General features: G+C 47.5%; 2 protein-coding genes across 2 annotated transcripts in view; one reads left to right on the forward strand and one right to left on the reverse strand.

The window, feature by feature from the left end:
• abhd10b (abhydrolase domain containing 10, depalmitoylase b) lies at window positions 1-9,695 on the reverse strand. The gene is made up of 6 exons (XM_046292803.1): window positions 9,565-9,695; window positions 8,004-8,183; window positions 6,824-7,007; window positions 6,450-6,561; window positions 990-1,127; window positions 1-817 (listed from the first exon to the last, which is right to left on the reverse strand). The coding sequence occupies exons 2-6, from the start codon at window positions 8,125-8,127 to the stop codon at window positions 476-478; spliced, it is 900 nt and encodes a 299-aa protein (XP_046148759.1). The 5' UTR covers window positions 8,128-8,183; window positions 9,565-9,695; the 3' UTR covers window positions 1-475.
• The window catches only part of LOC123991320 (YTH domain-containing family protein 3-like), a 21,062-nt gene continuing 4,421 nt past the window's right edge, over window positions 9,230-25,870 (forward strand). Inside the window, exons 1-4 of the mRNA XM_046292801.1 lie at window positions 9,230-9,613; window positions 10,342-10,366; window positions 10,783-10,862; window positions 11,515-13,215. Of these exons, the coding sequence (XP_046148757.1) occupies window positions 9,590-9,613; window positions 10,342-10,366; window positions 10,783-10,862; window positions 11,515-13,215 (1,830 nt within the window). The 5' untranslated portion in view covers window positions 9,230-9,589. The remainder of the gene's footprint in view (window positions 9,614-10,341; window positions 10,367-10,782; window positions 10,863-11,514; window positions 13,216-25,870) is intronic.

Raw genomic sequence — 25,870 nt, forward strand, 5'->3', positions numbered from 1 at the left:
TGGTGTGCAGAGGCTTTATTGGGCCAACGGGGTGAGACGTGGTAAAAAGGCACAGGAAAACTACTGGGGTCTGGCAAAAGCACCAGGATGTTCTGTCAATCAAACAGCAGCAGCAGTGGCTGCATGGCCCATAGAAAGCTTGACCAAAACAACACTGCACAGAGTAAACTGGAACTAGTAAAAGTCACACTCCCTCCCCAAGGCACGCATCAAGAACCTGGCTGAGGTTATTGACAGACGTGCTCCTCGTTCCATCAGTTTGTACTTTCGGTGATCCTCGTTTCTCTCCTTCTCTTTGTAACAGCATAATTAGGATAAACTGACCATGGGCAGACTGGGAGGAAGGGTAAGGGGAGAGCTGGGATAAAGGGAGAGCTGGGATAAAGGGATCTTATATGGCTGGGAGGTAGGAGCAGCTCCAATGGGGTGGGGGGGATTTCCAACTCACCCCCCCTTCCCTAACCCTTCCACCGACTCAAACGAGTGTGGTCAGCTTGTCTATGAGGTCGTCAATGGTGTAGACCATAAGCTTGATGTCGTCCTTCTCGGCCATGCGGTGCTGACCGTGGCGGCGGAGGATGACGTCCACGTCGGGGCTGAGGACGCGCTGGGCCACTTGCATGGAGATGTGCCAGGGCACGTCGTCGTCCTTCAGGCCATGGATGAGCCGCACGGGGCAGGTGATGGGGATGGGGCTCTGGAGGACACAGTGGTTCTCCGCCTCCTTCAAGAAGTCCATGGTGAATGTGTAGACGCCCTCCTCTCTGTGCTTGCTGGGCATCGTCAGCACGCCCTTCTCTTCAATCTCCTTACGCACCTGTGGTGAAATGGGATCAAATCTATTTTAAATCTAAAAATTAATTGACATTCACACAGACGACTGAATTTCAATTAACAACACGCCTGAATTGCCTGAATAGAAATGGAATTCACATTAGTTAATGTCATTCATAGTAATCCAGGGTTTATTTCACGATGTCCTCTCTCACCTCTAGAGACATTGACTTGAAGGCTGTGACGACATGGTCTGCTGCCGTGGAGATCCCCACCAGAGCTGCAGTCTTCTCCGGCCTGGCGATCGCTGCCAACAGCATGAGCCAGCCGCCCATACTGGATCCCACCATGATCTAAACAGAGACCATGGGGAAAGACATGATTACATTAAAGATGCCTAGGCCTAAGATAGTGAGCCATGGCTCCCTAGAAATACCAATAGTTTAATATGGATTGTTTCGCTTGTCTCCTCTCTTCCATTTGAACTGACTCCATAGAGAAGCACCATGTGTCACAGTATCTAGCAATCGCAACAATGGAGAGAAGAACAGCAGTTTGTAAACACAAATGTGATTCTAACCACTAATCGTAACCACAACATATAGTCCTAACCTTGACTGTAAAGCATCATCACAGGCACATTGGGAGTAATATCAGCCTTTGGTGAGTCTGGCCCTGCTAATGGTGTCATTCACTAGCTGTGTGTCTGATTAATGACTAAGACAACATTGAATCCTGGCATGGAGGCTGTGATACTCTCATAATGATTGAATGGTGTGAACTTTACATGGTGGTGAGATGCTCTTACATTTGTGACACAGTGCCCCCTTGTGGAAACATGTGTCACTAAAAACACCACAGCAGAGTCAAATACAGCGTATACAGTGCTTACAGAAATCTTAAGACGCCCTGACCTATTCAACATTTTGTTACATTACAGCCTCATTCTAAAATAGATCAAATCAAATGAAGTCCTCATTAATCTACACACAATACCACAGAATGACAAAGTAAAAAAAGGTTTTTAGAAATGTTCGCAAATGTATTAAAAATAGGAGAAATACATTATTTATATAAGCATTCAGACCCTTTGCTATTGGATTCAAAATTGAGCTCATGTGCATCCTGTTTCCATTGATCATCCTTGAGATGTTTCTACAACTTGATTGGAGTGAGTCTGTGGTAAATTCAATTGATTGGACATGATCTGTAAAAGCACACACCTGTCTATATAAGGTCCCATTATTGACAGTGCCTGTCAAAGCAAAAACCAAGCCATGAGTTGAAAGGAATTGTCTGTAGAGATCAGAGACAGGATTGTGTCGAGGCACAGCTCTGGGGAAGGGTACCAAAAAATGTCTGCAGCAATGAAGGTCCACAAGAACACAGTGGCCTCCATCATTCTTAAGTGGAAGAAGTTTGGAACCACCCAGACTCTTCCTAGAGCTGGCCGCCGGGCCAAACTGAGCAACTGGGGGAGAAGGGACTTGGTCAGCGAGGTGACCAACAACCTAATGGTCACTCCGACAGAGCTCTAGAGTTCCTCTGTGGAGATTGGAGAGCCTTCCAGAAGGACAACCATCTCTGCAGAACTCCACCATATCAGGCCTTTATGGCAGAGTGGCCAGACGGAAGCCACTCCTCAGTAAAAGGCACATGACAAGCCCGCATGGAGTTTGCCAGAAGGCACCTAAAGGACTCTCAGACCATGAGAAACTAGATTCTCTGGTCTGATGAAACCAAGATAGGAGTTCCTTCCACCTGGCACTATCCCTATGATGAAGCATGGTGGTGGCAGCATCGTGCCATGGGGATGTTTTTCAGCAGCAGGGACTGGGAGACTAGTCAGAAACAAGGGACAGATGAACGGAGCAAAGTACTGAGAGATCCTTGATGAAAATCAGCTCCAGAGCGCTCAGGACCTGGGGGTGAAGATTCACCTTCCAACAGGACAACGACCCTAAGCACACAGCCAAGGCCACGCAGGAGTGGCTTCGGGACAAGTCTTTGAATGCCCTCGAGTAGCCAGCCAGAGCCTGGACTTGAACCTGATCGAACATCTCAGCGAAGCTCCCCATCCAACCGGACAGAGCTTGAGGATCTGCAGTGAAGAATGGGAGAAACTCCCCAAATACAGGTGCCAAGCTTGTAGCGTCATACCCAAAAAGACTTGAGGCTGCAATCGCTGCCAAAGATACTTCAACAAAGTACGGAGTAAAGGGTCTGAATACTTATGTAAGTGTGATATCATTTTTAATACATTTGCTAAAATGTCCAAAAACCTGTTTTTGTGTTGTTATTATGGGGTGTTCTGTGTAGATTGTTTTTTTTCCCTCATCAATTTAATCCTTTTTTAGAATAAGGCTGTAATGTAACAAAATGTGGAGAAAAGAAGAACTTTTCAAATGCCCAGAGTTCGGCCAGGTTTTAGAATGGCTGCCATGTTAGCGCCTTAATTATCTGAATTTTGATGATATAACAATACGAGAGCGCCTCCGACAGTTCCCCATTAAATAACCCGCTGTAAACAAGCTAAACAGAGCAGCGAATTTAACAGACGATTTTATTGATGAGCATACAGGATAATGTACTGTGTTGTCAACAAATTGCATTTCTGCTTTCACTGAACATCTTCATAGGTTTTGAAAACTACCCCCCCCCCCCCACAAAAAAAAATAGCACAAGGTGGGAGCATCAATTACGACTACTGAGGAGAAGTCTTGGAGCATTCAGAGAGAATCCCCCCCCCTTATTATTTTTTAACAGATTCTAACTGAAATATTACACCACAAATGTAAAAAATACTATGGAGGGTAAAACTGACAGAACATATTTTTAAGTATCAATGTCATTGAAGGAACGGTCTATACCTGGGTTATAACGGGACGGTCTATAACTGGGTTATAACGGGACGGTCTATATCGGGACGGTCTATACCTGGGTTATAACGGGACGGTCTATACCTGGGTTATAACGGGACGGTCTATATCGGGACGGTCTATAACTGGGTTATAACGGGACGGTCTATATCGGGACGGTCTATAACTGGTTATAACGGGACGGTCTATAACTGGTTATAACGGGACGGTCTATAACTGGGTTATAACGGGACGGTCTATAACTGGGTTATAACGGGACGGTCTATAACTGGGTTATAACGGGACGGTCTATAACTGGGTTATAACGGGACGGTCTATAACTGGGTTATAACGGGACGGTCTATAACTGGGTTATAACGGGACGGTCTATAACTGGGTTATAACGGGACGGTCTATAACGGGACGGTCTATAACTGGTTATAACGGGACGGTCTATAACTGGGTTATAACGGGACGGTCTATAACGGGACGGTCTATAACTGGTTATAACGGGACGGTCTATAACTGGTTATAACGGGACGGTCTATAACTGGTTATAACGGGACGGTCTATACCTGGTTATAACGGGACGGTCTATACCTGGGTTATAACGGGACGGTCTATACCTGGGTTATAACGGGACGGTCTATACCTGGGTTATAACGGGACGGTCTATACCTGGGTTATAACGGGACGGTCTATACCTGGGTTATAACGGGACGGTCTATACCTGGGTTATAACGGGACGGTCTATACCTGGGTTATAACGGGACGGTCTATACCTGGGATATAACGGGACGGTCTATACCTGGGATATAACGGGACGGTCTATACCTGGGATATAACGGGACGGTCTATAACTGGGTTATAACGGGACGGTCTATAACTGGGTTATAACGGGACGGTCTATAACGGGACGGTCTATAACTGGTTATAACGGGACGGTCTATAACGGGACGGTCTATAACTGGTTATAACGGGACGGTCTATAACGGGACGGTCTATAACTGGTTATAACAGTACGGTCTATAACTGGGTTATAACGGTACGGTCTATAACTGGGTTATAACGGGACGGTCTATAACTGGGTTATAACGGGACGGTCTATAACTGGGTTATAACGGGACGGTCTATAACTGGGTTATAACGGGACGGTCTATAACTGGGTTATAACGGTACGGTCTATAACTGGGTTATAACGGGACGGTCTATAACTGGGTTATAACGGGACGGTCTATAACTGGGTTATAACGGGACGGTCTATAACTGGGTTATAACGGGACGGTCTATAACTGGGTTATAACGGGACGGTCTATAACTGGGTTATAACGGGATGGTCTATATCGGGACGGTCTATAACTGGGTTATAACGGGACGGTCTATAACTGGTTATAACGGGACGGTCTATAACTGGTTATAACGGGACGGTCTATACCTGGGTTATAACGGGACGGTCTATACCTGGGTTATAACGGAACGGTCTATACCTGGGTTATAACGGAACGGTCTATAAGCGGACGGTCTATACCTGGGTTATAACGGGACGGTCTATACCTGGGTTATAACGGGACGGTCTATACCTGGGTTATAACGGGACGGTCTATACCTGGGTTATAACGGGACGGTCTATACCTGGGTTATAACGGGACGGTCTATACCTGGGTTATAACGGGACGGTCTATAACGGGTTATAACGGGACGGTCTATAACGGGTTATAACGGGACGGTCTATAACTGGTTATAACGGGACGGTCTATAACTGGGTTATAACGGGACGGTCTATACCTGGGTTATAACGGAACGGTCTATAACGGGACGGTCTATACCTGGGTTATAACGGGACGGTCTATACCTGGGTTATAACGGGACGGTCTATAACTGGGTTATAACGGGACGGTCTATAACTGGGTTATATCGGGACGGTCTATATCGGGACGGTCTATAACTGGGTTATAACGGGACGGTCTATGACTGGTTATAACGGGACGGTCTATGACTGGTTATAACGGGACGGTCTATGACTGGTTATAACGGGACGGTCTATGACTGGTTATAACGGGACGGTCTATGACTGGTTATAACGGGACGGTCTATGACTGGTTATAACGGGACGGTCTATGACTGGGTTATAACGGGACGGTCTATGACTGGGTTATAACGGGACGGTCTATAACTGGGTTATAACGGGACGGTCTATAACTGGGTTATAACGGGACGGTCTATAACTGGGTTATAACGGGACGGTCTATAACTGGGTTATAACGGGACGGTCTATAACGGGACGGTCTATAACGGGACGGTCTATAACGGGACGGTCTATAACGGGACGGTCTATAATGGGACGGTCTATACCTGGGTTATAACGTGACGGTCTATAACGGGACGGTCTATACCTGGGTTATAACAGGACGGTCTATACCTGGGTTATAACGGGACGGTCTATAACTGGGTTATAACGGGACGGTCTATAACTGGGTTATAACGGGACGGTCTATACCTGGGTTATAACGTGACGGTCTATAACAGGACGGTCTATACCTGGGTTATAACGTGACGGTCTATAACGGGACGGTCTATACCTGGGTTATAACAGGACGGTCTATACCTGGGTTATAACAGGACGGTCTATACCTGGGTTATAACGGGACGGTCTATAACTGGGTTATAACGGGACGGTCTATAATGGGACAGTCTATAACTGGGTTATGAATTGGAATCACACTAAATGCATATATAAATACATGCATATGGATATGAGGGTTATCTAAAGGCTAGTATAGAAATGATTCTAGATCCACCAGTAGAGAGTTAGTTCACCTGTGGGCCCTCTGCTAAGGCATCCAACACAAAGAGAACGTCTTTCTTCCAGGTGCCAATGGTCCCGTCAGTTAACACCCCCTCTGATAACCCATGGCCAGTGTAGTCAAACCTGGGGAAACACAAACACAACATGAGCCTGGAGGACCACAGTTAGAAATACAATTAAACATCTGAAAAAATGTGTACTATGCTAGCATAATAATTCAGAGAGTACAGAATCTGAGTAACATACGTTAGAGGGTGGTCTATTTGCATAACATACCTAACGTATAGGCTAGGGAGTCTATTCAGGTAATGAACCTCATGTGTATGGCCTTAGGGTCTTAAATTACATTTGCATGGCCTTAAGGAGATCGTGTAATGTACAGTACCTCAGGTATGAATGTCCTAGTGACCTGCAGAACTCCTCCAGGGCCTCAGCTTTCAGGCCGTTCATGTTGGATCCATAACCAGGCAGGAAGACCACGCCTGGACTCTTCCCCTTTACCATGCGGTAGGCCAGCTTAGGGAGCTCTGGCCTTGTCACATACTGCACATAGGACTTCTGTCTCACCCCTGTTGGACACACACACACACACACACACACACTTATTTAATGCAAAAGATGAGAATGGAGTGTGTCTTGTAAAATTGTAGGTTTTATATGGGTGATTCATGCAATACTCTTGAAGGATAAAATCAACATGAAGTCAAGGCAAGGAATGATCAGCTATGGCAGTCTTATGTAATATTTTGAAAATAGAACTGGGCCAGTGCTGTGGGGCAAGGCATTGTTGACGTCATAACCAGTGAGTCAAACCGACTGAACAGAGACAGATATGGTGTAGCCTATGATGCAATGCAAGTAGACAATTGTGTTACTTACCTCAATACAAGAAAGATAACATTAGAATACCATTACCATCTAGAACATTAAAACTAAATGGTTTGATAAAAGCTATACTTAATTTACCAGCATTTGCATTAATTGTATGGTCTAAAAACTAGGCTACACTGCGTTTTAAAACTGGAAAACTGTGCCCTGCAAACACGCTCATGTTGAATAATCCGTTTTTTTGTTGTGAGTGCGCTTTACCAAATCTCAACAACATATGAACAGTCCGGTATTAGCGCCGCTCGGAAGAGTATTCCTACCACCAATGTGCGAGATCTTAGAATATGCGCAGATGCTGCGCAGTTTATATGCGCACGAGCTAACCAATACATTCAGATGACGGGCCCTGCCTATGCCACTCCCCCCACCTGTACCTTTTAATGCCGCGTTCAAAACAACTGGAAACATCTGACTTCCGAGCGTACAAACAACTGGGACCTCGAAAACAACGACCTCCAACTGGGAAAAATATTTTGAACGGTCATCCAACTCAGAACTCCAACTCGATAACTCGATCCTCTTTCTAGAGCTCCGACTTTCCAAGCTGAACATCAATGATGTAATGATTTGACCTCGTATTTTTCCGAGTTCCCAGTTGTTTTGAACGCGGCATAATTCCGTAGCCTATACATTTTACAGTGAAATCGTTACATTGTGAACTGCAGTATCATACTCACCTCCCAAAGTCTTTGGCAAGATAGTAGAGACTCCTCCATTCTTCAAAATGTGAGAAAGTCCTTTGCGGCAGGACCTCAGCACGACGGCTGCCATATTTCTGGCTTTCCCACCCACTGAGAACATATCGCGAGAAGACCAATGTTGCCAGACGGATCGTTATTCTTTTACCACGGCTGTCCCTAATCAAATCAAATTGTAATAGTCACATTCACCGAATACAACAGGTGCAGACCTTACAGAGTGAATGCTTACTTACAAGCACTTAACCAACAATGTAGTTTTAAGAAAACTAAGTATTAAGTAAAAAAATAGATAAGTAAAACATAAAATTAACAAATAGTTAAAGAGAAGTAGTAAAATAACAGTAGCGAGACTATATACAAGGGGTATAAGTACAGAGTCAATGTGCAGGGGCACAGGTTAATCGAGGTAATTGAGGTAATATGTACATGTAGGTCGAGTTAAAGTGACTTAGCATAGATAATAATCAGAGAGTAGCAGCAGCCTAACAAATGGGGTGGGACAGTGCAAATAGTATTGGTAGCCATTTGATTAGCTGTTCAGGAGTCTTATGGCTTGGGGGTAGAAGCTGTTTAGAAGCCTCTTGGATCTAGACTTGGCGCTCCGGTACCACTTGCCGTGCGGTAGCAGAGAGAACAGTCTATGACTAGGTCGGCTGGAGTCTTTGACCATTTTTAGGGCCTTCCTCTGACACCGCCCTGGGTTAATTTTCCTGTTTTAAGGACATCTCCCAATCTCTCTGTTATGTGGTAAACGTTCATCTCTGGGTCTTTGGGTTTGGTATAAGAGCTTGAGATAGGCTATTGCACCTGTTCATAAATCCACAATAGACTACAATTTATAATTCAGGAAAATGACTACATGTAGAATCCTGTAGAATGGTATATACAGGATGCCATACAAGTCCACGAGGAGACCTGTATGTACTGGTAGGCAAATGGTTCAATTAAGCCTTTCATGATTATCATATGCAATAAAAACGTCCCATGACAGTAATCTTTATTTAGCCAAGGCATAGATCTGGAGAGAGACATATTCAAATTAAATTTAACAGACAGAGACAGATCTGCCTGAAGTTACACAGTTTGTCACAACACAGGGAACACGTTTATTTCAACATGTGAAACAATCGTCTGTTGTGTACTAGAATAAAGAGGAAATCTTCTGAGACATGTCATGTGAAATATGACTGTAAGTCTGTAACATGACTCAGAACGTCACAGGCGGAAGGTCATGGAGCAATAGAACGGAAGCGAGAGTAATAGCACATCCGCCGTTGTGGAATAGTGTATTCCAATCGGGCATTAGGCAGTTTCAGAGTGAGTGATATATTTTAGCCGATTAGATTGGAAACATATAGGCTTACATCATTGACAGATACAAAGACGCAATCCTCGGCGCTCGAGAAAATATTGTAGCGATCTGACGACTGGAGAAAAACACCGCCTCTACATACACAGAGAGATTGGATAACCCGAGACGAGCCGAGAAAAAAATATCGGAGTGCAGAACCAGGAGAAACCGTGGACAGTCACATACCGCATTCAGTTTCGGCTCCTGGAGGATGTCTGGAACCACCGTCGATCAGGTGCGTATTTTTGGACAACCCACTGTCGTGACGTGTGTCGTTGCAATATGAACTTTGTCAACACTTTCGCCAGCTGCTATCATTCAGAGCGGTGGTTAGGCTAAATAACACAGACAAAAGTATTTGATATATGATAGCTAGCTGCTATGAAGGCCGAACCTTGAAGTAGCGTACCGGCTGCAACAAACTGCTATCATTCAGAGCGGTGGTCATGCTAAATAACACAGACAAAAGTATTTGATATATGATAGCTAGCTGCTATGAAGGCCGAACCTTGAAGTAGCGTACCGGCTGCAACAAACTGCTATCATTCAGAGCGGTGGTCATGCTAAATAACACAGACAAAAGTATTTGATATATGATAGCTAGCTGCTATGTAGGCCGAACCTTGAAGTAGCGTACCGGCTGCAACAAACTCCAGCTTGAGCCGGTTGCTGTATTTTGTACTTGTCTATGCGACACGTTTACTGGATGTTAGGTGCGTTTTAAAATAATGCAAAGGAAGCCTTGGATCGATAGGCTAGGACTGAATGCGCTTTAATATGTCGTGATATACAGCCACTGTTATGGAATCATTGCATGTATTTCAGTAGCTTATAGGCCTAGCTCACCTCGCATGTTTGCTACCATCACTCTTCTTCCTATCAAACAGTTACCTAATAGGCCCATGCACAATCTGATAAATCTCTCTTCCCTATCACGTTTGCACTCATCCATTCTGATGTCAGAGACCCAAAGGACAAGGAAATAAAGGTATGTTTGTCACTTTATTCTTCTACGATGGCATGGTTGTTGTGCAGTTTGATGACAGTCAAACTAACTGCTGTACTAACTAAAGAGTGTAATTAAATAACTGCTCTGATTACCCTTCAACCACCTTTGTTTTGATCTGGTGACCTGGTGTCATCAGCCAAAAGTAGGTCAACTAACTCACTTAGCCCTATAACCATTACACCACTCTTCTTGTCATATTCTTGGGTGATGTTATCATCTATATTGGCATACCCCAACTACTTAATGGGAATGCAAGGGGGTTTATAAGTACTTTATCAATGGTTCATTATTGGTTTGTAGATCTGTAAAAACACAATAGTTTAATTTAGCTGAGGGACCTTTATGGTTCTATCACATCTAAAGAATAACCTAAGAAAAACACTTTCCCTCTCCAGTACAAAACGGATCAATGCATCAGAAGGAGGGAGTAAACGATGAAGACTTTGAACCTTACCTAAGCAGCCAGACAAATCAGGTGTGTGTGAATTCCAATTCCAATTCTAGCCTATCAGCCATGCAGCTTGACATTTCATAGCGTATAGAGGGTTAGCCTTGTGATATGTATGGTCCCTCATAATTGTGTCTGATAGTGATACAGGGTCAGGCTTCATATGAGGGTGTATAGCAGGGGTACTCAAATACTACTTGAGAAGGTCCGGTCACTGTATAGTAAGTGTATGTAATTAAGAAGCCATTGATAGATAACTAACTCACAGCTCTCTTTTTTAAAAACTTTTCCATTTAAAAAATGAGCTGTGAGGGAAATGATTGTTGATTAAAAAGACTAGTGAAATGAAGAATTCTAGTGAAATGTAGCCAAAAACTAACCCACCATTGGCCATGCCAATTTACTTGTGAAATTAATCTATACAAACTCAGACAATTATTACAACAACAACTGACAGATTATTTGAACACTGTTGCTGTCTTCACTTCTTGTTAAGGGCAACAGACATTTTATAGAGCTAGCATCCATTTTTTCCTCTGAAAGCCAGTCTGGCTCCTTTGAAGAAATGCAAATTTATTTCTTAGTTACGCTTTTGAGCAGAGATGGGCAAGATTAGGTTAGTCTTAGCTTCTATCACTAAGGTCATCCATTAACTGTCCACTGTTCTCCCCATCTACAGAATAACAGCTACCCACCAATGTCCGACCCCTACATACCCAGCTACTATGCTCCTTCCATCGGCTTCCCTTACTCCCTGGGGGAGGCCCCCTGGTCCACTGCGGGGGACCCCCCCATGCCCTACCTGACCACCTATGGACAGATGAGCAATGGCGAGCACCACTTTATCCCCGACGGGGTGTTCAGCCAGCCAGGCGCCCTGGGCAACACCCCTCCCTTCCTCAGCCAGCACGGCTTCAATTTCTTCCCTGGAAACGCAGACTATTCCACCTGGGGCACCAGTGTCTCTCAGGGCCAGTCCACACAGAGCAATGCCTATAGTAATAGTTATGGTTACACACCTAGTTCCCTGGGGAGGGCTATAGCTGATGGACAGGCAGGCTTCAGCAGTGACGCCCAGATCAGTAAGGTCCCGGTACTGAGCAGCATCGAGCAGGGCATGACTGGGTTAAAACTGGACATGGGCGCCGCCGTCACCAAGACTGTCGGCTCGCCCCTTGGGGGCACGTTGGGCATGAGTAGCATGGCGGCCAATAACATGCCTCCATTGGTTAGTTCCTCTGCCCCCAAACCCACGTCCTGGGCAGCCATTGCCAGGAAGCCGGCCAAGCCCCAACCCAAGGTCAAGCCCAAAGCCAACATGGGGATGGGAGCCCCTGCCATTCCCCCGCCGCCCATAAAGCACAACATGAACATTGGCACCTGGGACGATAAGGCCTCCGTCAACAAGCCCCCCTTAGCTCAGGCCATGATGCAACCTCAGACCATGGTGCAGCAGACCCTGATGGGTCAGCCCCAGCCCCTGCTGCAGAGCCCTCTGCCCCACCAGCACCAACACCAGCACCAACATCAGCACCAGCAGCACCACCAACCCTTTCAGCTGCAGTCCCTCCAGTCTCCCCAACACCCCCAGCAGATGCCTCCAGGCCCCCCTCACCACCACCAACACACCCACCAGAACTTCTCCTCCCAGCCTGGCCCCCCTCAACCTATGCATCAACACCAACATCCCCAACCCCCACCCCAGAACCGCTGGGTGGCACCCCGGAACAGGGGCACCTTCAACCAAGGAGGGGCGGAAGGCTTTGGGATGGGTGTTGGTGGGGTTCCCCTCAGTGCCTCTCCCAGCTCCGGGGAGGTGCACCCGGTGTTAGAGAAACTGCGGGCCCTCAACAACTACAACCCCAAAGACTTTGACTGGAACCTGAAGAACGGCCGCGTGTTCATCATCAAGAGCTACTCTGAGGACGACATCCACCGCTCCATCAAGTACTCCATCTGGTGCAGCACCGAGCACGGCAACAAGCGCCTGGATGGGGCCTACCGCTCGCTGGGGGCCAAGGGGCCCCTCTACCTGTTGTTCAGCGTCAACGGCAGTGGTCATTTCTGCGGCGTGGCGGAGATGCGCTCGCCTGTGGATTACAACGCCTACGCAGGCGTCTGGTCTCAGGACAAGTGGAAGGGCAAGTTTGAGGTGAAGTGGGCATTTGTGAAGGACGTGCCCAACAGCCAGCTGAGGCACATCAGACTGGAGAACAATGACAACAAGCCCGTCACCAACTCCAGGGACACTCAAGAGGTGCCTCTGGAAAAGGCCAAGCAAGTGCTTAAAATTATTGCCACTTTCAAGCATACCACCTCAATCTTTGATGACTTTGCACATTACGAGAAGCGCCAGGAGGAGGAAGACGCCCTGCGGAGGGTGAGAGAACCGTGCTGCTGACACACACAGCCTTTTCCTTTTGGGGACCGGCGAAGTGGCAGCACAGCATTTTCCTTGTTTTACGATCCTTGTGAGGACTTCTGGTCCCCACAAGGATAGTAAAAACACACACACACACACACACACACACACACACACACACACACACACACACACACACACACACACACACACACACACACACACACACACACACACACACACACACACACACACACACACACACACACACACACACACACACACACACACACACACACACACACACACAGCCCTATTGTATCAGCTGGCAGCAGAGTGTGTATGTGTGTGAGATGGTCACTCAGTCATACAGTGTAATACTGGTCAGTGGTCAACAGCGGTCATCATCTGGGCTCTCTTAGTTCGTAGGCTTCTTGTCTACTCTAACAATCCATTTCTACCAGTGTCATTAGTCCATGGTGGTGGGTTCTACCAGTGTCATTAGTCCAAGGTGGTGGGTTCTACCAGTGTCATTAGTCCATGGTAGTGGGTTCTACCAGTGTCACTAGTCCAAGGTGGTGGGTTCTACTAGTGTCATTAGTCCAAGGTGGTGGGTTCTACCAGTGTCACTAGTCCATGGTGGTGGGTTCTACCAGTGTCACTTGTCCAAGGTGGTGGGGTCTACCAGTGTCACTAGTCCAAGGTGGTGGGGTCTACCAGTGTCACTAGTCCAAGGTGGTGGGTTCTACCAGTGTCACTAGTCCAAGGTGGTGGGTTCTACCAGTGTCATTAGTCCAAGGTGGTGGGTTCTACCAGTGTCATTAGTCCAAGGTGGTGGGTTCTACCAGTGTCATTAGTCCAAGGTGGTGGGTTCTACCAGTGTCATTAGTCCAAGGTGGTGGGTTCTACCAGTGTCATTAGTCCAAGGTGGTGGGTTCTACCAGTGTCACTAGTCCATGGTGGTGGGTTCTACAAGTGTCACTAGTCCATGGTGGTGGGTTCTACCAGTGTCACTAGTCCATGGTGGTGGGTTCTACCAGTGTCACTAGTCCAAGGTGGTGGGTTCTACCAGTGTCACTAGTCCAAGGTGGTGGGTTCTACCAGTGTCACTAGTCCAAGGTGGTGGGTTCTACCAGTGTCACTAGTCCAAGGTGGTGGGTTCTACCAGTGTCATTAGTCCAAGGTGGTGGGTTCTACAAGTGTCACTAGTCCATGGTAGTGGGTTCTACCAGTGTCACTAGTCCATGGTAGTGGGTTCTACCAGTGTCACTAGTCCAAGGTGGTGGGTTCTACAAGTGTCACTAGTCCATGGTAGTGGGTTCTACCAGTGTCACTAGTCCATGGTAGTGGGTTCTACCAGTGTCATTAGTCCAAGGTGGTGGGTTCTACCAGTGTCATTAGTCCAAGGTGGTGGGTTCTACCAGTGTCATTAGTCCAAGGTGGTGTGTTCTTCCAGTGTCATTAGTCCAAGGTGGTGGGTTCTTCCAGTGTCATTAGTCCAAGGTGGTGGGTTCTACCAGTGTCACTACATTAGTCCAAGGTGGTGGGTTCTACTAGTGCCATTACTCTAAGGTGGTGAGGTAGGTTCATGTGTTGAATTAGCAGCTCATCCCTCAGGCCTGACCATCTCTGCATTGGTCCAACCAGGAAACACTATCTGATCTGGCAGCCATTTTGTGTGACTGTGTGCTTCTATTAGAGTGATGATTCGCCCACGGAACTGGAGAGTGGGACACGCAGGGGTTTCCTGAAATTGGCTGCATTCCTCACATACCTCCTCTCAGACAAAGGCAGAAGCGGCTCTGATCTACCTTTGAACACCAGGCCTCTGGCAGAGACGGGCTCCTCTTGCTTCATTAGCTGTACAGCCCCACTCTATATGCCTAATGTATATCACTGGGTTTCTATGGGTTCCGTTTTAACATTGTTTATGTTTCGGGGTTATTCCACAATGTTTTGGGAAACAATTACATTATTCACTGGTTCTTACTTGCGCAAGCCGACACACTTTGAGCAATAATATACATATAACCTATTGAAGGCAGAGAACTGAGACAATTCCAATTCACACATGAGTATAATACACACTTGTACATGTGTGAAATAAGACAAATATAAGCACCCAGCTAATTATTATCATTGTTATAGGATGGACCAGCTAGGAAATCTAGGAAACACATTCTTAATTAAAAATACATATTCTAATCTCATTATATTAAAGGCCCAGTGCAGTCAAAATGTGATTTTCCCTGTGTTTTATGTATATTTCTACACTGAGGTTGGAATAGTATTGTGAAAATGATGATAATGTCCTTTTAATGTAAGAGCTGTTTGAAAAGACCATCTGAAATGTCAGCCTGTTTTGGTGGGGTGGAATTTTGGCCTGCCTGATGACATCACCAGGTAGTAAATTTTTGCTTTTGAAATGACTCCTTGCAAAGAATATATTTTTGTTTCTTTTTGAAAACAATCACATTAGGGTACTTCATTGTTACCCAGAAATGATTTGATATTGATATAAAAAAAATGGCAGGATTGGACCGTTAAGAACCCCCCACACACAATCTTTTATTTTTCTTCTTCCTACTCTGTCCGTCTCTCCATTCCCCCCTTGCTCTCCTCCTCCCTTTATCTCCCCCATCTATCTATCTCTCCTTCCCTCTGTCCTTCTCCCTCTCTGGCTCCCTCCCTCCCTCTATTGATGCTGGTGTACTGATTCTTTATTCCTGACCTTGTTAATATTTATCGGGTAACACTCATAAATATTTCAAGTCCATGTTTTCAGGAGCACTGAAAACAACCTGTCAGTAGGAAATGTGTTTTGACTGAAGCCAAGGTAGCGTTGTGTAGCCTAGCGTGGGGATAGCGGCTGGCGCTGCTTTTGTGGCCCTGACCCCTCTACATGACAGCCCAGGACCTGACAACCCAGGACCTGACAGAACCCATCCTCCTCCCTCCCTCACCCTCCCCAGCCTGACAAGATTAATTGAACTCCATTGTTAGGCCTCTCTTCTCTCACTCTGAGGGCTGTCAGGTGGAGCGGTCTGCAGTATGTTGTCCCAGACAGAGGGTTGATGCTAAGCAGAAGCTAACTGTGGAGACTGAGGTTGTATACAGGGTTGAGGATATAGACCGATACTGAACAAAATTTGGCCCTAATCTATGGATTTCACATTGGAAGGGGACTTAGCCATGGGTGGGCCTGGGAAGGCATAGGCCCACACTCTTGGGAGCCAGGTCTAGCCAATCAGAATGAGTTTTTCCCTACAAAAGGGCTTTACTACAGACATAAATACTCCTCCGTTTCATCAGCTGTCTGGGTTGCTGACCATTTATTTTTTATTTAATTTATTTTTTTAACCTTTATTTAACCAGGCAAGTCAGTTAAGAACATATTCTTATTTTCAATGAAGGCCTGGGAACAGTGGGTTAACTGCCTGTTCAGGGGCAGAACGACAGATTTGTACCTTGTCAGCTCGGGGGTTTGAACTCGCAACCTTCTGGTTACTAGTCCAACGCTCTAAACACTAGGATACGCTGCCGCCCCATCAAGGTGAAGAAGCTGGAAGTGGAGGTCCTGGGCTGGCGTGGTTACACGTGGTCTGCTGTTGTGAGCCCTGTTGGATGTATTGCCAAATTCTCTAAAATGAAGTTCGTGGTGGCTTATGGTAGAGAAATTAACATTAGATTCTTTGGCAACAACATTTACATTTACATTTAAGTCATTTAGTAGACGCTCTTATCCAGAGCGACTTACAAATTGGTGCATTCACCTTATGACATCCAGTGGAACAGTCACTTTACAATAGTGCATCTAAATCTTAAAGGGGGGGGTGAGAAGGATTACTTATCCTATCCTAGGTATTCCTTAAAGAGGTGGGGTTTCAGGTGTCTCCGGAAGGTGGTGATTGACTCCGCTGTCCTGGCGTCGTGAGGGAGTTTGTTCCACCATTGGGGGGCCAGAGCAGCGAACAGTTTTGACTGGGCTGAGCGGGAACTGTACTTCCTCAGTGGTAGGGAGGCGAGCAGGCCAGAGGTGGATGAACGCAGTGCCCTTGTTTGGGTATAGGGCCTGATCAGAGCCTGGAGGTACTGAGGTGCCGTTCCCCTCACAGCTCCGTAGGCAAGCACCATGGTCTTGTAGCGGATGCGAGCTTCAACTGGAAGCCAGTGAAGAGAGCGGAGGAGCGGGGTGATGTGAGAGAACTTGGGAAGGTTGAACACCAGACGGGCTGCGGCGTTCTGGATGAGTTGTAGGGGTTTAATGGCACAGGCAGGGAGCCCAGCCAACAGCGAGTTGCAGTAATCCAGACGGGAGATGACAAGTGCCTGGATTAGGACCTGCGCCGCTTCCTGTGTGAGGCAGGGTCGTACTCTGCGGATGTTGTAGAGCATGAACCTACAGGATCGGGCCACCGCCTTGATGTTAGTTGAGAACGACAGGGTGTTGTCCAGGATCACGCCAAGGTTCTTAGCGCTCTGGGAGGAGGACACAATGGAGTTGTCAACCGTGATGGCGAGATCATGGAACGGGCAGTCCTTCCCCGGGAGGAAGAGCAGCTCCGTCTTGCCGAGGTTCAGCTTGAGGTGGTGATCCGTCATCCACACTGATATGTCTGCCAGAGATGCGATTCGCCACCTGGTCATCAGAAGGGGGAAAGGAGAAGATTAATTGTGTGTCGTCTGCATAGCAATGATAGGAGAGACCATGTGAGGTTATGACAGAGCCAAGTGACTTGGTGTATAGCGAGAATAGGAGAGGGCCTAGAACAGAGCCCTGGGGGACACCAGTGGTGAGAGCGCGTGGTGAGGAGACAGATTCTCGCCACGCCACCTGGTAGGAGCGACCTGTCAGGTAGGACGCAATCCAAGCGTGGGCCGCGCCGGAGATGCCCAACTCTGAGAGGGTGGAGAGGAGGATCTGATGGTTCACAGTATCGAAGGCAGCCGATAGGTCTAGAAGGATGAGAGCAGAGGAGAGAGAGTTAGCTTTAGCAGTGCGGAGCGCCTCCGTGATACAGAGAAGAGCAGTCTCAGTTGAATGACTAGTCTTGAAACCTGACTGATTTGGATCAAGAAGGTCATTCAGAGAGAGATAGCAGGAGAGCTGGCCAAGGACGGCACGTTCAAGAGTTTTGGAGAGAAAAGAAAGAAGGGATACTGGTCTGTAGTTGTTGACATCGGAGGGATCGAGTGTAGGTTTTTTCAGAAGGGGTGCAACTCTCGCTCTCTTGAAGACGGAAGGGACGTAGCCAGCGGTCAGGGATGAGTTGATGAGCGAGGTCAGGTAAGGGAGAAGGTCTCCGGAAATGGTCTGGAGAAGAGAGGAGGGGATAGGGTCAAGCGGGCAGGTTGTTGGGCGGCCGGCCGTCACAAGACGCGAGATTTCATCTGGAGAGAGAGGGAAGAAAGAGGTCAGAGCACAGGGTAGGGCAGTGTGAGCAGAACCAGCGGTGTCGTTTGACTTAGCAAACGAGGATCGGATGTCGTCGACCTTCTTTTCAAAATGGTTGACGAAGTCGTCTGCAGAGAGGGAGGAAGGGGGAGGGGGAGGAGGATTCAGGAGGGAGGAGAAGGTGGCAAAGAGCTTCCTAGGGTTAGAGGCAGAAGCTTGGAATTTAGAGTGGTAGAAAGTGGCTTTAGCAGCAGAGACAGAAGAGGAAAATGTAGAGAGGAGGGAGCGAAAGGATGCCAGGTCTGCAGGGAGGTGAGTTTTCCTCCATTTCCGCTCGGCTGCCCGGAGCCCTGTTCTGTGAGCTCGCAATGAGTCGTCGAGCCACGGAGCGGGAGGGGAGGACCGAGCCGGCCTGTAGGATAGGGGGCATAGAGAGTCAAAGGATGCAGAAAGGGAGGAGAGGAGGGTTGAGGAGGCAGAATCAGGAGATAGGTTGGAGAAGGTTTGAGCAGAGGGAAGAGATGATAGGATGGAAGAGGAGAGAGTAGCGGGGGAGAGAGAGCGAAGGTTGGGACGGCGCGATACCATCCGAGTAGGGGCAGTGTGGGAAGTGTTGGATGAGAGCGAGAGGGAAAAGGATACAAGGTAGTGGTCGGAGACTTGGAGGGGAGTTGCAATGAGGTTAGTGGAAGAACAGCATCTAGTAAAGATGAGGTCGAGCGTATTGCCTGCCTTGTGAGTAGGGGGGGAAGGTGAGAGGGTGAGGTCAAAAGAGGAGAGGAGTGGAAAGAAGGAGGCAGAGAGGAATGAGTCAAAGGTAGACGTGGGGAGGTTAAAGTCGCCCAGAACTGTGAGAGGTGAGCCGTCCTCAGGAAAGGAGCTTATCAAGGCATCAAGCTCATTGATGAACTCTCCGAGGGAACCTGGAGGGCGATAAATGATAAGGATGTTAAGCTTGAAAGTACTGGTAACTGTGACAGCATGGAATTCAAAGGAGGCGATAGAGAGATGGGTAAGGGGAGAAATAGAGAATGACCACTTGGGAGAGATGAGGATCCCGGTGCCACCACCCCGCTGACCAGAAGCTCTCGGGGTGTGCGAGAACACGTGGGCGGACGAAGAGAGAGCAGTAGGAGTGGCAGTGTTATCTGTGGTGATCCATGTTTCCGTCAGTGCCAAGGAGTCGAGGGACTGGAGGGAGGCATAGGCTGAGATGAACTCTGCCTTGTTGGCCGCAGATCGGCAGTTCCAGAGGCTACTGGAGACCTGGAACTCCACGTGGGTCGTGCGCGCTGGGACCACCAGATTAGGGTGGCCGCGGCCACGCGGTGTGGAGCGTTTGTATGGTCTGTGCAGAGAGGAGAGAACAGGGATAGACAGACACATAGTTGACAGGCTACAGAAGAGGCTACGCTAATGCAAAGGAGATTGGAATGACAAGTGGACTACACGTCTCGAATGTTCAGAAAGTTAAGCTTACGTAGTAAGAATTTTATTGACTAAAATGATTAAAATGATACAGTACTGCTGAAGTAGGCTAGCTGGCAGTGGCTGCGTTGTTGACTTTGTAGGCTAGCTGGCAGTGGCTGCGTTGTTGACACTACACTAATCAAGTCGTTCCGTTGAGTGTAATAGTTTCTACAGTGCTACTATTCGGGGGCTAGCTGGCTAGCTAGCAGTGTTGATTACGTTACGTTGCGTTAAAAGAACGACAATAGCTGGCTAGCTAACCTAGAAAATCGCTCTAGACTACACAATTATCTTTGATATAAAGACGGCTATGTAGCTAGCTATGTAGCTAGCTACGATCAAACAAATCAAACCGTTGTACTGTAATGAAATGAAATGAAAATGTGATACTACCTGTGGAGCGAAGCGGAATGCGACCGTGTTGTTGAGTTCTATTCGGAAGACGTTGGCTAGCTGTTGGCTAGCTAGCAGAGTCTCCTACGTTAAGGACGACAAATAGCTGGCTAGCTAACCTCGGTAAATTAAGATAATCACTCTAAGACTACACAATTATCTTGGATATGAAGACCGCAAAGACAGCTATGTAGCTAGCTAACACTACACTAATCAAGTCGTTCAGTTGAGTGTAATAGTTTATACAGTGCTGCTAATCGGTGGACGTTTGCTAGCTGGCTAGCTGCTGGGCAGAGCAGTGAAGACTACGTTAGGACGACGAAATACGATAATTACGCAATTATCTTTGATACAAAGACGGCTATGTAGCTAGCTAAGAAGAAATTGCTAAGATTAGACAAATCAAACCGTTGTACTATAATGAAATGTAATGAAATGTAATGAAAAAGTTATACTACCTGCGGAGCGAAATGCGGATGCGACCGCTCGCTCCAACCTAAATTACACTGGTGGACATTCCTGCAGTCAGCATGCCAATCGCATGCTCCCTCAAAACTGGCGTTGTGAAAAAACTGCTCATTTAAGAGTGGCCTTTTATTGTCCCCAGCACAAGGTGCAACCCTGTCATGATCATGCTGTTGAATCAGCTTCTTGATATGCCACATCTGTCAGGTGGATGGATTATCTTGGCAAAGGAGAAATGCTTTCTAACAGGGTTGTAAACAAATTTGAGAGAAATAAGCATTTTGTGCAGATGGAACATTACTGGGATCTTTTAATTTCAGCTCATGAAGCATGGGATCAACACGTTAATATTTTTGTTCAATATAGATCAGTGGATTGGAATATTTTCAGAGGTGTGTTTGTCAGGGTCATGTGTGTGTCAATGTGGCAATATGGCAGTCAAATCAATTTTGATTTGTCACATGCTTCGTAAACAACAGGTGTAGACTAACAATGATGCTTACCTATGGGCCCTTCCCAGCAATGCAGAGAGAAAGAAAATAGAGAAATAATAGAAAAGTAACAACAAATAATACACGTCATAATAAACCCTTCAGTAGGTGGGTGGATGTGAGTGGGTGGGTGGATGTGAGTGGGTGGGTGGATGTGAGTGGGTGGGTGGGTGGATGTGAGTGGGTGGGTGGATGTGAGTGGGTGGGTGGGTGGATGTGAGTGGGTGTGTGGATGTGAGTAGGTGGGTGGATGTGAGTGAGTGGGTGGATGTGAGTGGGTGGGTGGGTGGGAGTGGGTGGGTGGATGTGAGTGGGTGGGTGGATGTGAGTGGGTGGGTGGGTGGATGTGAGTAGGTGGGTGGATGTGAGTGGGTGGGTGGGTGGGTGGGTGGGTGGGTGGGTGGGTGGATGTGCGTGCGTGGGTGGGTGGATGTGCGTAGGTGGGTGGATGTGAGTGGGTGGGTGGATGTGAGTAGGTGGGTGGATGTGAGTGAGTGGGTGGGTGGATGTGCGTGGGTGGGTGGATGTGAGTGGGTGGGTGGGTGGGTGGGTGGGTGGATGTGCGTGCGTGGGTGGGTGGATGTGCGTAGGTGGGTGGATGTGAGTGGGTGGGTGGATGTGAGTGGGTGGGTGGATGTGAGTGGGTGGGTGGGTGGATGTGCGTGGGTGGGTGGATGTGAGTGGGTGGGTGGGTGGATGTGCGTGGGTGGGTGGATGTGAGTGGATGTGCGTGCGGATGTGCGTGCGTGGGTGGGTGGGTGGATGTGCGTGCGTGGGTGGATGTGCGTGCGTGGGTGGGTGGATGTGCGTGCGTGGGTGGATGTGAGTGGGTTGGTGGGTGGATGTGCGTAGGTGGGTGGATGTGCGTGGGTGGATGGGTGGATGTGAGTGCGTGGGTGGATGTGAGTGCGTGCGTGGGTGGGGCGTGCGTGGGTGGGGCGTGCGTGGGTGGGTGGATGTGAGTGGGTGGGTGGGTGGGATGTGAGTATGTGGGTGGGCGGGTGGATGTGCGTACGTGGGTGGATGTGCGTGCGTGGGTGGATGTGCGTGCGTGGGTGGATATGCGTGGGTGGATATGCGTGGGTGGATATGCGTGGGTGGATGTGGTAGCCTCAGGTAAGTGAATAAAGGATGGTCTCTGAGGGCACAGACACACTGAGGAGGCCTTTGTTTCCCCAGCCACCCAGGCCAGGTCAGGCTTCAGCCCCAGCACCAGACAGAGTATCCCTACTGGGGATAGAGTTACTCTGGAGGCCCAGGTCTCACTGGGGCGTTCCCTTGCTGTGTCCACTGACACTGACACCTTCCTTCCCTCAAAGGGACCACTGTTTTCCCTGGGAAATGGGAGAATTAGTCTATATAAAGCCCTGAAGTTTGTCAAGTCCGTACAATGTTTTGAGTTTTACTGTGTTTTTATAGCTTGGATAAGCACAACTTTGTGTACAAACTTTGCTTGACACCGAATTTTGGAAGTGATGTGTGTGTTGTTGTGTGTGTGTGAGTATTAGAATGCACTGTGCAGCCAGGCCTGTATTTGTGTATGTCAATAAATGAACAGTTGGGGAGTAAACTGACAGACCTGCTTTTCTCATGGTTTTAAGGAGTTAATAGAGCACGACCATTCCAGTCCTCCTTCTGATCTCGCTCTCTTTTATATATTTATTTTATATATATATATATATATATACACACACACACACACACACACACACACACACACACACACACACACACACACACACACACACACACACACACACACACACACACACACACACACACACACACACACACACACACAGTTGAAGTCGGAAGTTTACATACGCTTAGGGTGGAGTCATTAAAACTCGTTTTTCAACCACTCCACACATTTCTTGTTAACAAACTATAGTTTTGGCAAGTTGGTTAGGACATCTATTTGTACATGACACAAGTCATATTTCCAACAATTGTTTACAGACAGATTATTTCACTTATAATTCACTGTATCACAATTCCAGTAGGTCAGAAGTTTACATACACTAAGTTGACTGTGCCTTTAAACAGCTTGGAAAATTCCAGAAAAATTAGAAGCTTCTGATAGGCTGGCTAATTGACAAAAAATATTTTTTTTGTTTTTGTTTTTGTTTGTTGAATTTTTACCCCTTTTTCTGCCCAATTCCGTGGTGTCCAATTGTTGTAGTAGCTACTATCTTGTCTCATCGCTACAACTCCCGTACGGGCTCAGGAGAGACGAAGGTTGAAAGTCATGCGTCCTCTGATACACAACCCAACCAAGCCGCACTGCTTCTTAACACAGTGCGCATCCAACCCTGGAAGCCAGCCGCACCAATGCGCCGGAGGAAACACCGTGCACCTGGCCACCTTGGCTAGCGCACACTGCGCCCAGCCCGCCACAGGAGTCGCTGGTGCGCGATGAGACAAGGACACCCCTACCGACTAAGCCCTCCCTAACCCGGGCGACGCTAGGCCAATTTTGCGTCGCCCCACGGACCTCCCGGTCGCGGCTGGTTACGAAAGAGCCTGAGCACGAACCCAGGGACTCTGATGGCACAGCTGGCGCTGCAGTACAGTGCCCTTAACCACTGCACCACCCGGGAGGCCCTAATTGACATAATTTGAGTCAATTGGAGGTTTACCCGTGGATGTATTTCAAAGCCTACCTTCAAACTCAGTGCCTCTTTGCTTGACATCATGGGAAAATCAACCAAGACCTCAGAAAAACATTGTAGACCTCCACAAGTCTGGTTCATCCTTGGGAGCCATTTCCAAATGCCTAAAGGTACCACGTTCATCTGTACAAACAATAGTACGCAAGTATAAACACCATGGGATAAAGCAGCCGTCATACCGCTCAGGAAGGAGACTCGTTCTGTCTCCTCGAGATGAACGTACTTTGGTGTGAAAAGTGAAAATCAATCCCAGAACAACAGCAAAAGACATTGTGAAGATGCTGGAGGAAACGGGTACAAACGTATCTATATCCACAGTAAAACGAGTCTTATATCGACATAACCTGAAAGGCCGCTCAGCCAGGAAGAAGCCACTGCTCCAAAACCATTATAAAAAAGCCAGACTACGGTTTGCAACTGCACATGGGAACAAAGATTGTAATTTTTTGAGAAATGTCCTCTGGTCTGATGAAACCAAAACAGAACTGTTTCGCCATAATGACCATTGTTATGTTTGGAGGAAAAGGGGGAGGCTTGCAAGCTGGAGAACACCATCCCAACCATGAAGCACGGGGTGGCAGCATCGTATTGTGGGGGTGCTTTGCTGCAGGAGGGACTGGTGCACTTCACAAAAGAGATGGATTAACGAGGCAGGAAAAATATGTGGATATATTGAAGCAAGATCTCAAGACATCAGTCAGAAAGTTAAAGCTTGGTAACAAATGGGTCTTCCAAATGGACAATGGCCCCAAGCATATTTCCAAAGTTGTGGCAAAATGGCCTACGGTCAACAAAGTCAAGGTATTGGAGTGGTCATCACCAAGCCCTGACCTCAATCCCATTGAAAATATGTGGGCAGAACTGAAAAAGCGTGTGTGAGGAATGAGGCCTACAAACCTGTCTCATTTACACCAGCTCTGTCAGGAGGAACTTATTGTGGGAAGCTTGTGGAAGGCTACCTGAACCGTTTCACCCACTTTAAAGACAATGCTACCAAATACTAATTGAGTGTATGTAAACTTCTGACCTGCTGGGAATGTGATGAATTCTCTCTACTATTATTCTGACATTTCACATTCTTAAAATAAAGTGGGGAGCCTAACTGACCTAAAACAGGGAATTTTTACTAGGATTAAATGTCAGGAAATGTGAAAAACTGAGTTTAAATGTATTTGACTAAGGTGTATGTAAACTCCCGACTTCAACTGTGTGTATATATATCCCCCTCTTTCGCTCTCTATCTCTCTATTTATCCCTCTCGCTCTCCTACTCTCTCTCTCGATCTATCCCTCTCTCTTTCTCCCTCTCTCGTTCTCTCTCTCCTACTCCTTCTCTTTCTTTCTCTTTCTCCCTCTCTTTCCCCCTCTCCCTCTCCTACTCCCTCTTTCTCCCTCTCCTACTCTCTCTCTCTCTCTTTCTTTCTCTATCTCTCTCCTACTCCCTCTTTCTCTCTCCTACTCTCTCTCTCTCTTTCTTTCTCCTCATCTCTTTCCTCCATCTCCCCCTCTTCATCATAGTGATTAACTGTGCAATGATTTATTAGCCTTCCTGCCTGCTCATAAAAATGACTACAACCAGACAGACCTTCTGGTGGATGGAGAGAGGGGGGAGGAAGGGAGGGGGGGTACAGATGGAGCTTGGAGGTGGTAGAGATGGGGATGGAGAGGGGGAGGGGTACAGATGGAAATTGGAGGAGGGGGAGGGGTACAGATGGAGATTGGAGGAGGGTGTAGAGATGGGGATTGGAGGGGAGGATGGGGTAGAGATGGGGACGAGGGAGTGGCGAT

The sequence above is a fragment of the Oncorhynchus gorbuscha genome, linkage group LG12, assembly GCF_021184085.1.
Source record: "Oncorhynchus gorbuscha isolate QuinsamMale2020 ecotype Even-year linkage group LG12, OgorEven_v1.0, whole genome shotgun sequence".
NCBI lineage: Eukaryota > Metazoa > Chordata > Actinopteri > Salmoniformes > Salmonidae > Oncorhynchus > Oncorhynchus gorbuscha.

Excerpts from the sequence above, each read along its gene's own strand:
- abhd10b (XM_046292803.1), bottom strand. The coding sequence starts at position 8,127 with ATGTTCTCAGTGGGTGGGAAAGCCAGAAATATGGCAGCCGTCGTGCTG. Across the intron at positions 7,008-8,003 it reads CTTGCCAAAGACTTTGGGAG|GGGTGAGACAGAAGTCCTAT; the intron begins GTGAGTATGATA and ends TGTGTCCAACAG. Across the intron at positions 6,562-6,823 it reads CTAGGACATTCATACCTGAG|GTTTGACTACACTGGCCATG; the intron begins GTACTGTACATT and ends GTGTTTCCCCAG.